This window comes from Lichenostomus cassidix, chromosome 20, assembly GCF_008360975.1.
Source record: "Lichenostomus cassidix isolate B80296 chromosome 20, HeHo_3.0, whole genome shotgun sequence".
NCBI classification, from domain to species: domain Eukaryota; kingdom Metazoa; phylum Chordata; class Aves; order Passeriformes; family Meliphagidae; genus Lichenostomus; species Lichenostomus cassidix.
In genome coordinates this window covers 7,613,074-7,626,284 of record NC_139500.1, presented here as the reverse complement: position 1 = coordinate 7,626,284, position 13,211 = coordinate 7,613,074, and the positions used below count along the sequence as shown (strand labels likewise).

Genomic DNA, 13,211 nt, shown 5'->3' with positions numbered 1-13,211 from the left:
CAGCAGAAACCCTGTGCTGGCCCAGAGCCCTCCCTGCTCTAGGAACAGTCGAGTCTGGGTCATGCTGAGCCTGCAGCTGGGAAAACAACCATGGAGGAGCCCCCACATGTTGTTCAGCTGTATTTTTAGATGCTGCTGGGTCAGAGGCTGTCAGAGATGTGCAGGTGACAGAGGACAACATCAGGCTGTGACACCACACGCTATGTAGGTGGCAGGAGCTGCAGCTCCTCACACCTCGATGGCAGGGTTTCTCTGAGCTCTGGTGAAGTCCCTGTTGGTCTAGGGGCAACCACAGTTGCCACAGGCGCTGACCACAGCCCAGTTCTGTCGGTGACAATGAAGTAGGCCTGGCTGGAAATGGGTGAGGGAGGTATTATTTTGGGCTGATGACTTCTCTTTCCAAATTCCCTCCAAACCCAGCCAGGCTGCTCTTACTTTTCTTGCTGAGTCCCTGGGTTTTCCCTGGTGTTTCCCCAGCCCACATCCGTGTGCCAGTTGAAGGCTGGTGAGCAGCAGCAGCAGTCATGCCTCTGGCATGGGCAAACACTGCCTGGGGAATTCCCGGGCTGGTTATGGTACCAGGGAACACAGATGTGTCCAGACTGCCTTGCAGATGGCAAAAATGGCTAGTGTTCTTCCTCACAGCCCCAGTCCAGCGCCTGTGGTCACTGTGTAGCCCCAGCACGTGGCTGCATGGTCGTTTGAGCTATGGCATCGTGAGAGAGATGTGGAAAGAGCTGGGGCAGGATGGGGAACTGCCCACACGTGTCAAGGAGCGTGTGGGGCCAGAGGGACTCCTGACCTAGAGAGCAGGGGGTGGTGGCTTGGGGACATTGGAGAGAGGGGTCTCGACCTGCAGTCCTGGGCAAAGGACAACAGCAGCACAGGACTCCTGCAAGTCCCAGAGCTCCTGGTTCCCATCTGACCATTCCCATTCCTTCTCCAGCAGCCTGGGGAAACCAGCCCTTCCCCAGTGGAGCAGATCCCACACTCCCAGGGCAGGCAGAGCAGTTTGGTGGGAGAAGCCTTTACCTGTCTGAAGGGTTGGGTCAGGCAAGGCAGGATTTCCATCTGTCACTGCTTGCAGGAAGCACTACTGGGACCAGCAAATATATTGAGCTTTAGATGTGGATTTGTCTGTCCCTTGCCAAACACAGCAGTGTTTGGTCAGGGTTCGGCTCTTTGAAGGCTTTTTTTCAGTTCAATTTCAAAATTTGCTCAAACCCAGGGGGAAAACTTCCTGGTTTTGCTTCCTCTCTGTGCAACACTCTATCAAATATAATTTCTCCTTATGGAAGAGTTCCTCAATGCTCCTCCTGAAAATCTTGAATGTTGTTTTGAAGCAGCCCTTCAGTGAGATGGGGTATCACCATGGCAGGTGTGGGAGCTCCTGTTCTGAACTGAGCCAGACCCAGCAAAGAGCTGATGGTGGGTGACAGGCAGGGTCACAATGCCAAGGCCATTTGCCTTTCTCCTCTGCTCTTGGATGCTTCTTTCTGGGCAAAAGGAGCTCTGCCCCTGGGCTCCTGGCTCCCAGGGATGGATTGGGCTGGCACTGATGGAGAGTCACAGCCTGTGGGTGCTGATGGTGGCTGCCTGTGGGACATGGCTCTACCCTGGCTGGTGTGTCCCTCTCTGCAGGCACCATCCTTGCCATGTCCCTGTTTCCCAGGTCCCAGCACTGACAGTGACTGAGGTGCCACTTTCCAAAGCTGTAGGCACTCAGACAAGCCCAGTGGGCATTTGCTGGGTGTCTGCCAGGCAGCATGCAAGTGACCCTGCTGAAAACTTGTGGGGACAGAAGGCAAGGGGGAACTGAGTGCCCTGGTCTCTCCATCCTGGATCTCCACGTGCTGAGTTCCTCCAGCAGGGACACCCAGGACATTGTGGCCTCATCTCTTGGGGTCTCCTTACGCTTCAGCAGCGAGGAATTGCTGTGCTTGAGCAATAGCTGCATTTCACAACATCCTTGATTGGTTCAGGGATGTTGCCTCTGGCAGCCTGGACTTCCCTGGATGCAGCTTGAGATTTGCCTGCATCAGCAGCCATGGGTTTCCTGTGCTGGGACCCCAACAGGAAATGAAAGTGATTGTATCATTTCTTCTTCCCTCACTTTTGTCCCGCAAAGAGAGACCAGCCAGCACAGCTCTCCTGACTGGGGGGCACAGGCATGCTCCCCCTCACCCCTGCCTGGCTGCACCCTGGCTGCTGCTCCTGTCTCCAGCCATCATGACAAGAGCTGTGACATGTCAGGCCTCAGAAGTATTGTCTCTGGGGCTTGATCCTGGGGTGATGGTTTCTCCTCCTCTGCATGACTGCCCCGTTACAGGGCCTGGAGGTGCTGGGAAGTGCCTGGAGGTGCCTGGGGGTGGTGTGGTTGCCCTAGTGCAGCTGTCCAGCACAAGCAGGTGCCCCTTAGCCAGCCCTGCTGGGTGTGGGGGTGCCTGGGGTCTGCTCACATGGGGTGAGAAGCTGTGAGCTGCCTTCTTTAGCCATTGCTGTGCCCCAAGCCTACTCTGGTGTCTTTGGCAGCTCTGTGGTGTGAGCTCTGTGAGCAGCAGCTCACAGAGTAGTGAGGAGACCATGGGAGAGGAATGGGGAGCAGCAGGGCTGGGACACTGCTCCTGGGCAGCCTGGGCTGTTCCCAGCTTTTGCTGGCTTCAGGCTGCAGGAATGTGGCTCTGTCAGGCTCAGCTGGCAGTGTCAAACGCAGCTCTGCTCCACTGAGGATCCACTGCTGCCACAGGCAGGGACCACTGGCACTGACAGAGAGCTGGAAACTGGGCTGTTGCCTCCCAGGTTCCTCTGCCCCTTCCCTGCCTTTGGTGAGAGGCTCCAGATGTGCCTCTGTGCTGGGCCATGCCATGGTGCCTGTAGCACAGAGGAGCAGGGTGGTGGCCAAGTAGGATGTTCTGGGGCTGCCCCCGTGGCTCCGCACACCACCATCACTTGCAGTTCCCGTTTTGGCAGGGATATAAAGGTGGTGGTGGCAGGGAGAGCTCAGCACAGCACCGCACAGCACACCACTGCAGGAAGCCAGGATGGGAGTGCAGAGCCTGGTGGTGGCTTGTGGAGCACTGGCCTTGTGCCTGGCACTCACCACAGCCGCCAACCCCGGCTTCGTGGTGAGGATCACCCAGACAGGCTTGGACTACGGTGGGTTCTGCTTCTAATTTCTCTCCTCACAGATGTGCTGAGGGCAGAGGTGTGGAGCCAGGTATGCTGTGAGAAGTGCAGGGTCCTGTGCTAGGATGGGGAATCCTTGGCCATGGTTGGCCATGTGAGGAGCACAGGGGGCAGCAGGATGGAGAAATCCGTGGACAGGGGTGCCAAATGCACCATCGCCCATGGCTTCCTCTATTACACCTGTCTGCCCCCCACTCCGCAACCTGATGGAGCCCCTGAAGAGGGGACCAGCCCTCTGGGGTCTCAGGGGGCTGCAGCCAGGCAGTGTTGGATTCTGGCACAGCAGGAGGCACCTGGTCCCACACCTCATGTTCAGGCAGCTGAGCCATGAGCCCTGGAGGAGGAAGCTGCAGAGGAGAGAGGAGGTAGGGAGGTTCGGATGGAGCAGTGACAGAGATGGATGGGCCCTGTGCTGGTTTTATCGAAGCAGGCAGAGCCCTGGCTCCAGCAGTGCGCAGTTATGGATTGTAATACACTGTGTGAGAAACAGCTCATTTACCCGGCAGCTCTGCCAGCTGTGTGGGAGAGAACGTGGCTCCCCTTCCCAGACAGAGGCATGGATGCAGCAGCCACTGATGCTGTGCTGCTCCCTGGGACATAAATCCATTTTTGCCTGCATGGAGCAACCCAGTGCCTCAGACCTCCAGCACACCTCACCTGGTTTGCAGCCTGGAGAGGGAGGACTGGGGCCTCTCTCTCCTTTCTGTGGCCACCAACTTCAGCTGGGCTTGCAAGCAGGGCACCAAGCAGCATTGCCTGTGTGCTCGCAGGGCTCTGTGCATAGAGGTTTCCTTTAAAGGCAGCCTGGGAGGTGGAAAGCAGCCAGGGCATCACCTGGATGTTTCTTTTTATCCTTCTGCTGTGCGGCCAGTGTGTGCTCCAGCTCCTGCAACCACGGTGGCAGTGATCCTCTCCCTGTGTCCCTGCAGCCAATCAGCATGGGATTGCAATCCTGGAGAAAGAGCTGGCCCAGCTGAAGCTGCCAGACATCTCGGGTGACTCTCGTGTCTTGCGTGTGGGGAAGGTGCGCTATGAGCTCTCCAGGTGAGCCTTGCCAGTGCCTTGGAGCCACAAATTGCCTCCCAACCCAGCGAGGAGCAGGAGGGGTGAGCAGGGTGGGAAGCCCTTAGAGCAGCAAGGACCATCCTGGGTTCTCTACAGCTCCCTGAGATGTTAGCCCTGTCCTTGGTGCAGGCAGATATGTTCCCATTTCACTCCCTGCCCGAGGGGAAAAAGGAACTGGGGTGATGGCACTCTGGGTATGGGGGGATTTTGTGCAATCAAAGCCTGGGTGGTGGAGATGGCCTTGCTTGTGGGAGGAGAGCACACATTCCCATATGGAGCAGGAGCCCAGCCCCTGTGGAAATCGCAGCTCCCTGCTGTCCTGGGCACCACTCTGCTCCTGCTGTGCAGGATTTGGAGCTGCTGTGGGTGGCTGCAAGGACCATGTACTCAAAGGTGCTGCTCTGCTCTGTGTGCCTCTGCCAGACATAACTTTGCAGTAGCAGAACTGCAGCTGGGGATGTTGCCAGTGCAGTGACTCCACTCACATCCCTCCCTCCCTGCCTCCCTGCCTGCCTCCCTCCCTTCTTCCCCATCTCCCTCCTTTCTTCCCCCTCCTCCCTCCCTCCACAATCTTGTGCCTGGGAGGGAGGAACCACTCTAACATGACTTTTCTTTTTATTAATGTATTTTTAGACTGCGCCTTCGTGATTTCCAATTGCCGTACTCACGGATTACCCCGATCTCCAATGTGGGGCTGCAGGTCTCCATCTCCAATGCATTTGCCGAGCTGGATGGGGACTGGCGGGTGAAGTTTCTCTTCTTGTACGTGCCCAGCTCTTCCTCTCCCCATTCAGGCATTCACTCCATGTCTCCCTCTCTGGATCTGGACCTGGACAGGTTTTTTCTCTTTTCCCTCTTGCTTTTGATTTGGGCAGCTGTCACTTTGCTCCCCCAGGTGTGATGGATAGAACAGGGAGAGAGGCAGATATGAGGGACATGATGGGGAACTATACATCTTGCAGATGGGTCTCTCTTCCACATCCCCTACTTGCTCTGACTCCCTTCTATTTAAAGGTTACCTCTCCAAGTTCATGTGCCAGTAAAATGTGTTTCCCCTGGGTTTAAACACTTTGCCAGTCTCCTCTGGATGCAGCATACAAGGGGGAGACTGAGCTAGTTAGATACATCCTGCAGCTGATTTGAGATCCCTTCACAAGGCCTTGGCATTGAGAAACATCCCTTTTTTCATCCCATTCTCCCTTCAGCAGGGACCATGGCTCTTTTGACCTGAAGGTGGAAAATATCTACATCAAAATCAGCCTGAGGCTGGGCAGTGACACTGCTGGAAAGCCCACCATCAGCACCTCAGACTGCAGCACCCGCATCTCCAATGTCCGGGCGCTCTTTTCAGGCAAATTAGGGTATGTACCTTTACTGGAAAGTCTGGAAACAATGTGTGTTAGCTCACCTGTCATGGGGATGTGGCTCTGCCTTTGGAGTGTGGCCCTGGTGTGAGGGGTAAGTTGTTGGCAAATCTGAGGTTGCCAACAGGGTGTAATTCTGGCCTGAATTACTCCTGCTGTGGCTGCACACTTAAGGGCGGTGGGTGTGGTTAAGGCAGACACCAAACTTCTGTGGTTTACCAGCAAGTCTGCTTGCAAATGTAAACCCTGGGGAAAAGCCAGATGCCAAATTGGTGTGGGAATGATATTCCCTGGGTCTTGCATCTCTAGGGTCTCCCTTTCCTGGGCACACACTTCTGCAGTATGGCTCTGAGCTAGAGACAGGACTTCACTCTGTGTTTCTCTGCAGGTGGCTGTACAACCTCTTCCACAAAGCTATTGAATCCAAGTTGCGGAAGATTTTGGAGGACAAGGTATGTGAGCAATGGAGGGCAGGGCTCCAGGTTTCTTTTGGTGGTCTTCAGCCCTCACTTGTAGGTGATGAGCTGGAAGGATCAGAGGTAGGGATATAACTAGAGCCAGAGCACACAACTCTGTTGCCAATCCAGTGAAAACCAAACGAATGGGCATCGCAGGCTCCATAGCGGAGTGTGGCTCAGGCTGAATTTGAAACCAGCAGCCTTTGCCAAAGCCCAGTAATTGGTTCCTAATTAACAAAGACTTTTCTTTCCATGTGGTCAGTTAATTAGATCTTATGTCTCAGCCAAGCTCACAGTAACCTGATCAGAGCTGTCCTTTAACCAGCCATGCTCTGGAGGGCTTTGGGGAGCACTGGGGGGAAACTCTCATCCCTGGATTTCAACATTTGCTGTTTTGTTTTATTGAGGGGGGTCAGGGAGCTCTGGTACCACCACCTGGTACAGACACTGACATGCAGGAGACCTGCAACAAGACATGGAAACAAGCTGTTAGCAATAATTACTACAAGGATAACTGGCATGAGTTACAGCCTCTCTGGATGGGAACCTTGCTCAGGAAGGAGGCAGTTGGAGAACAGGCAAATCCCACTCCTGCAGCAGATCCCATCCTGCCCAGGCCAGATTCCCAATTCATGCAACACCTTTCCCAAGGCCCCTGGGGTCTGTGGCAGCAGATGGTCTGGCAGCAGGAGCAACACCAGGGCTCAGAGACCTTTTCTGCTGTTTTGTCCCCTGGAAGGAGGGCAGCTCTGGCATTGCAAAGGGACCTCACTGCCCTCTGTGTCTCCTCCAAGCCCCCTCTGCCCCACACACATTTCTTGGTGTCTTTGTGGAGTGATTGGCAATGGGCAGGGGAGGGCAAGGGCAGGGACTGAGCTGCACCAGGACCCCAGGGCACAGCCTGGCCCTGATCCAGCCCAGGCAGCCTGTGTCTGCCTCCTGCACTCACTGCAATGTTTGGGCAGCCCTCATGCCCCCAGTCCTGGGACACTGTTCAGAGGGAGACCCCAGTCACAGGGAAATCCAGGCCATGGAGAAATCCAGGTCATGGGGAAATCTAGGTCATGGGGGAATCCTGGTCAGTGGGACCAGGGCTGCATTTGCCTGCCTGCAGCAACATCCTCACAGGGAGTGATGGGGCATTTCCAGCACAGACAGAAGAATATTACTGGGCACAGGGAAGACCTGCAACCTGCTGTCACTAAGGCCATGCCTAAGGCTCTGTCCCCTCCTCCTTCTCGTCTCTGTCAGTGTGTTCACTGCCCTTCTGCAGCACTGCATCTCACCATTAGCTCTGTGGGCTGCATGCCCAGTCAGACAGATGATGGACAGATCCTGCCTGTGGTTTCTGTGACATTATAGGGAAAACACTGAAAGGAGATTGTGCAGATTTCCTCAGCCATCTGCAAGACTGTGCCCCGCAGTAAATTTCCTAGGCTAGTGGTGAGCCTGGAATTAAATCCCCGCTATTGCCAGGGCTTCACTCATGGATTACAGAGGCAGAGGGATGCACTCTTCGATCCTGGCACACAGAGCTGTAGGAGCTCAGCAAAGCTCAGGTTCAGTGCAGTCAGTGCTCATGCCCCTGCAGGGTGGGTTAACCCTTTCAATTGCTCTGTTTTGGCCAAGTCCTGGCTGCTCAACATGGTTTATTCCTGCATGGGCCACATGGGATTCCTTCCAAGGGCCCCCCCAGAGCTGAATTTTGCAGAGGGGAAATTGCTGCAACACTGCTTGTGTCTTGGACACTTAATGGGATGCCTGATGAATAGAGACAATCATCACTGTGTGCTCTTTTTATTTAAGTAGGCAATCATCACTGTGTGCTCTTTTTATTTAAGCAGGCTTTGTCATTGAGCAGGGAGTATGGCCAAGGCTCTGAGCAGGAGCTGTGGCCTGGCTGCCCTTGCTCAGCTGCGTGGCCTTTCTGTCCCACAGGTCTGTGACCTTGTGGCCAAGTCTGTGCACGACGAGCTCCAGACATATATCCGGACCCTGCCAGGTACTGGGGGGCTACATGTGGATGTAGAAGCAGTTCTTCCTAGGTTTTCCCAGCTGGGAGGACACTGTTTTACCTTGTGTCCACTCCCCATCTCCTTGTATTCCAACTCCCAAGTGTGGAGCTGGGCAGCACCTTCTCAGCAGGGAAAATTCACTGTGTGCCCTGTTGGGCTGCAGAGATCCCTCCAGAATCTGTGTCTCAGGATTGGCAGGGGCCTAAGCTGCCTTAGCTGGGAGACCCAGGCCATCATGGCTGAGAAACATCCAGTAGAAAAACGGGTTTTTTTATTCTAAACAGAAGCAAGCACCGGAGCAGTTGGTACTGAGTGGAGCAATAGGATGCCCAGGCGTGGCACTGCCTGGATACCAGCAGAGGCCATCTGCTCCCGGCTTTCCCAACCATCTCCTTCTCGCTAACTTCTGTTTCTTGTGTTTACAGTCACAGCCAGGATAGATGCCAAGACTGGGATCGATTATGCCTTGGTGGCACCCCCAAGGGCTACGGCCCAGTCCCTGGATGCAGAGCTTAAGGTGAGAGTCAGCCCTGGGGACACCTGATTTGGTCAATGCCATTGCTACAGGCAGGTGGGAACCAAGGTTTTGGCACCTGCTGCAAATGCTGTTTGTCAGCCTGAGTCAGCAGGTGAACCCCACTACTCTTTGCACCCTTTCTCCACCTCTCTCCTTTCTCCCAGGGTGAATTCTACTCCCTGGCCCACCGCTCTACTGTCCCCTTCTCGCCGCTGCCGCTGGCCTTTCCCTCGGATCATGACCGCATGGTTTACTTTGGAGCCTCCAGCTACTTCTTCAACACAGCTGGCCTTGCCTACCACGAGGCCGGGGCACTGGTCTTCGAAATCACAGACGCCATGGTGAGGGGCATGACTGGGACAGGGCTGGGAAAGAGGTTCCATTTGCTGAGGAGCTCTGGTGGCAGCCAGCAGTCTTGGAGAAGCCCCAGTGAGAGAGCAGGGTGCTGTGGGATGGGGCTGGGCTGCTGGACATGGCTGCGTCATGGGATGGCAGGGCTCGCCATGGGCACCTCTGTGGCACATTGCCCCAGCATGACAGTCCTCTCCCTGCAGATCCCAAAGGCTGCTGACTTCCACTTGAACACCTCCATCTTCTCAGCCTTCATTCCCCGGGTGAGCAGTCCAGCCCTGCCTGGCCAGAGCTCTTGCACACACAGGCTTTGCTCTGTGCCAGATGTCCTCCCCCAGGAGTGGGGCTTTGTGTGGCTCTTTCCATCCTCTCCCTATGCCCACACAGCTGGAGGAGATGTACCCAAACATGCCAATGAAGTTCAGGCTGTCCACTCCCACTGCTCCGTTCCTGACTATCGGACCAGGAGGAATCTCACTCAGGCCCATTGTGGATGCCCAAGCTTTTGCCATCCTTCCCGACTCCAGCCTGGCTCCTCTCTTCGTCCTCAGCCTGGTAAGTTCAGGCATAGCCTGTGGCAGTGAGGCAAAGAGGGGAGTTTGAGCTGTGCCCTGTCCTGTTGCCCAGATCCTGTTAGGGGATGTGCTGAATGCTGTTCAGGCACAGGGGAGGTGTCCCCAACAGAACAATCCCTGAGTTGACAAATGCCAGGTTTAATGCTGGTGCAAACATGGTCATGGATGGGCCATGGCTCTTGTGGGTTTCAGCTGGTCAGACCCATTCTCAGGTGTCTGCTTTGGGGTGAGGTGGGGTGAGCACTGCCAGAGCTCTCTGCTCTCTCCCCAGACAGGGAATGTGTCTGCTGTCATCAATGTGAGATCCGGCCGCATAGTTGGGAGCCTGGATGTGGGCAGGTACAGAGGGGAGCAGCCCCTGGCTGTGTTTCTGTTTTGGGTGTCCAGGGATACAGAGGGGTTGGGAAGATCCTGGGTATGTGGACTTGCAGCAGATGTAATGAGCTGGGGCTGGAGGGAGTGGGATCTGCATGGCCATCAATGGGTGGAATTGCTCCCTCCATTGGGACATCCTCCACAGCACCACTTCTGTCCCTATGCAGGATCAGGCTCTCTCTGAAGGATTCAGCTGTTGGCTCTTTCGAGGTAAGCTGTCCTTGGCTGTGACCAGAGTCTTGAGCATGGGGGTCAGGACAAGGGCTCATTCCTCCCTCTGCCTCAACATGAGATCTGGAGGTGCACCTAGGATCCCACATTGACCCCACAGCCACCTCCTGCCTCAGCCTGTAAGGCTGGGAAAGGATATGGAGCCAGATCCATTGCCGCTCTCACCCCAACACTTCCTACCCTGCCAATGCAGCCAGACAAAGCTGCTGGTCTCTGGCAAAGTGTATGCCCATCCCAGCTCCTCATCTCTTTTCCTAATTATCCTCCAGTGCCTGCATGTCTCCTGTCCTGAAAGCTAAAGGTTTTCTTAACCCTCTTCCCCTCTCCTAGGTGCGAACAATGCAGTCCTTAATGAACATCTTGACTTCCAATATCCTGCTCCCGCGTCTTAATGGTGAGAACCTTCTGAAGGGAATGGGGCAGCTGGAGCACCCTCCTCTCAGGTTGCTCTGTCCAAGTGGTCCCAGCTCGCTAATTAAATCCTCATTGCCAAGGCTGATCTGGGAGAAAAGCACATGCAGGAGGCAGCAGTGAAGCGGTGGGAGCCTCTTGCCACTCCCACAGGCTCCCAGCACAAAACGCAATGGAAAAATTGAGCCCTATGCATATCCTAATGCTTTCCAGGCCCTCTTCCTGAATCTCTGCTTCTCCTGCCTCACCAGCAATTCGGACCAGAGTGTGTCTGGTGGCTGGAAAGGCTCAGGAGGTGTCATGGCACAACGCGAAGCTCTTCTATGGAGCTTGGGAGCAGTTTGCCTTCCCCAGAAGAGCTGAGGAGAGGAAAGGGCTGGGGGAAGGAGGTGGCCACCTCTTCTGTATGCTCTGTTCTCCCCTCACTCCCATTCCCATCCCACTGCAGTCACGTATTGTTTTTTCCAGCCCGGTTAGATGAGGGTTTCCCTCTGCCACTGCTGGACAGGATTCAGCTCTCCAATATCCTCGTGAGGTTCCATCAGGTGAGTGAGGGGAAGCACCTGGCCCTGGCTAGGGCTCATCCTGCTGCCCCCAAACCCCTGCCTACCAGCACAGTCTCCAAATCCAGTTCCCCCAGCTATGCTGGGAAGTGAGGGAAGGGAAGGTGCTCTTGGCCAAAATCCCAATGGCCTAGTGGCAAACCAGAGCATGGTGGCAGCCCAGTGCTTTCTCACTTTCTCCCAGAATTTCCTGCTGCTTGGAGCAGATGTTCACTTCCAGCCCCAAGGATGAAGATAAGGCGATGAGAGCCCTTCAGCACTGAAAATGCTCCCTTCACCATTCCCTTCCCCTGATCCCACTGCCAGAGCGAATGACGACCGGTCCTGCTCATGTCCTGCATTGCTGCCTTGGTCTGGACCCTCTGTCCCCCAACTGGGGCCTCACCTGATGCTGCCATGAGCTGGGGGTCCCATACCCTGAGCCACCCCCTCCCCTCTCCCTCTGAGCAGCAATAAAGGCACTGGTGCCAGGGCTATGGCGTTGGTGTCACTGTCTGCACCTCAGGCCACACTGGGCCAGATGGGAGCTGGATCAGGACCACCTGGTTTGGCTGTTTCCATGGCTGTGGCCATGGTGAGGCACCACAGAACACTTGTGTCCCGCTGTCCTGTCTCTTCCCTCCAGGCTTGGGGCAAAGTGGGTGGAAAGTACCCAGTGGAAAAGGCCCTGGGGGTGCTGGCCAACAGCAGCTGAACATGAGCCCCAGGTGGCCAAGAAGGCCAAGGGCATCCTGGCCTGTATCAGCCATAGTGGGGCAGCAGGACCAGGGAAGGGATTGTTCCCCTGGCACTGGAGGCTACTCCTGGAGTGCCTCACTTCAAGGACATTGAGGGGCTGGAGCACTTGTAGAGAAGGGCAACAGAACTGGGGAAGGGGCTGGGACACCGGGAGCCCCTGAGAGAGCTGGAGGAGGCTCATCCTGGAGAAAAGGAGGCTCAGGGGGAGCTTCTCACTCTCACAGCTCCCTGACAGGAGAGTGCAGTCAGGTGGGGGTCGAGCTCTGTTCCCAGGGAACAAGGGGCAGGACAAGAGGACACGGTCTTAAGCTGCGCATGGGGAGTTTTAGGTTGGATATTAGGAAGAATTCCTTCGCAGAAAGGGTCATTAGACCTTGGAATGGGCTGCCCAGGGAGCTGGTGGAATCACCGTCTCTGGAGGTGTTAAAGGAAAGACTGAACTTAGTGCTCAGTGCCCTGATCTAGTTGCCATGGTGGTGTTGGGTCACAGGTTGAATTCGACGATCTCGGAGGTCTTTTCCAACCCAGTTAATTCCGTGATTTTGTGATTCCGCGGCAGCGCAGCCCAGCAGCGGGCGGGCCCGGAACGGCGGCGTGGCGGAACGCGGCGCTGAGGGGCGGAGGCGGCGGCGGGGCCTCCCCGTCCCCGGCCGGCCGGGCCATCCCCCAAGGGCCTCTGTGCACTGTGGCCAAGGCACTTTTTGTCCCCGGAAGCTTAGTCCCTGAGGTGTTTCTGCAATGGACATGCCCTCAGGCAAGCAAAGTGATGGTAGATTAGATAGAATCAAGACATAATCCCCACACCACAAACAGCACTTTCGGGTGCCATTAGATCCATCGCCTCCATCCTGCAGGAAGTGAGGATGCTCTCAGATCAGGTGAGGCTGAGCCGGGCTCTCCCACCTGTCCCAGACTGTGAGGGGAAGGGTGGTGCCTGTCGACAGTGTTTTCAGTGATACTTTTAACCAGTGGATGCCTTTACGTGGGGAGATGAGGGGTGGAAGGAGAGTGAGGGCGATGAGCCCACAGCATCGGGGTTGGTCTCTGAGGCTGGCTCCTGGTGGGAGCCTTGTGGCTCCTGCCCACATCCCCACATCCAGGATCCTCATCTGCTGCTGCCTGTGCCCCACGGGGCTCTGGCGTCCCCAGGTGTCCCTGCTGCCTCTGTTGGATGAAGTGGTCAGGAGTGGCGTCAGCAGCAGCCCCGTGCTGGCCCAGAGCCCTCCCTGCTCTAGGAACAGTTGAGGCTGGGTCTGCAGCTGGGAAAACAACCATGGAGGAGCCCCCACATGTTGTTCAGCTGTATTTTTAGATGCTGCTGGGTCAGAGGCTGTCAGAGATGTGCAGGTGACAGAGGACAGC

General features: G+C 55.9%; 1 protein-coding gene across 3 annotated transcripts; it reads left to right on the top strand.

Annotated features, from left to right (window-relative positions):
• The first annotated feature begins 3,000 nt into the window (after window positions 1-3,000).
• Window positions 3,001-11,585, top strand: LOC146428715 (bactericidal permeability-increasing protein-like). Of its 3 annotated transcripts, none has more exons than XM_085079487.1 (15): window positions 3,001-3,156; window positions 4,116-4,230; window positions 4,885-5,088; window positions 5,457-5,612; window positions 6,004-6,067; window positions 8,012-8,075; window positions 8,514-8,605; window positions 8,770-8,946; window positions 9,160-9,219; window positions 9,344-9,511; window positions 9,803-9,870; window positions 10,074-10,116; window positions 10,468-10,531; window positions 11,017-11,093; window positions 11,296-11,585. In XM_085079487.1, exons 1-15 carry the CDS (start codon window positions 3,042-3,044, stop codon window positions 11,341-11,343), a joined length of 1,515 nt encoding a protein of 504 aa, XP_084935613.1. In that variant the 5' UTR covers window positions 3,001-3,041; the 3' UTR covers window positions 11,344-11,585. The 3 variants fall into 3 exon arrangements, with proteins under 3 accessions (XP_084935613.1, XP_084935611.1, XP_084935612.1); XM_085079485.1 differs by having other exon boundaries at window positions 3,021-3,156; window positions 4,885-5,013; XM_085079486.1 differs by having other exon boundaries at window positions 3,027-3,156; window positions 4,885-5,013; window positions 5,460-5,612.
• The last annotated feature ends 1,626 nt before the right edge of the window (window positions 11,586-13,211 follow it).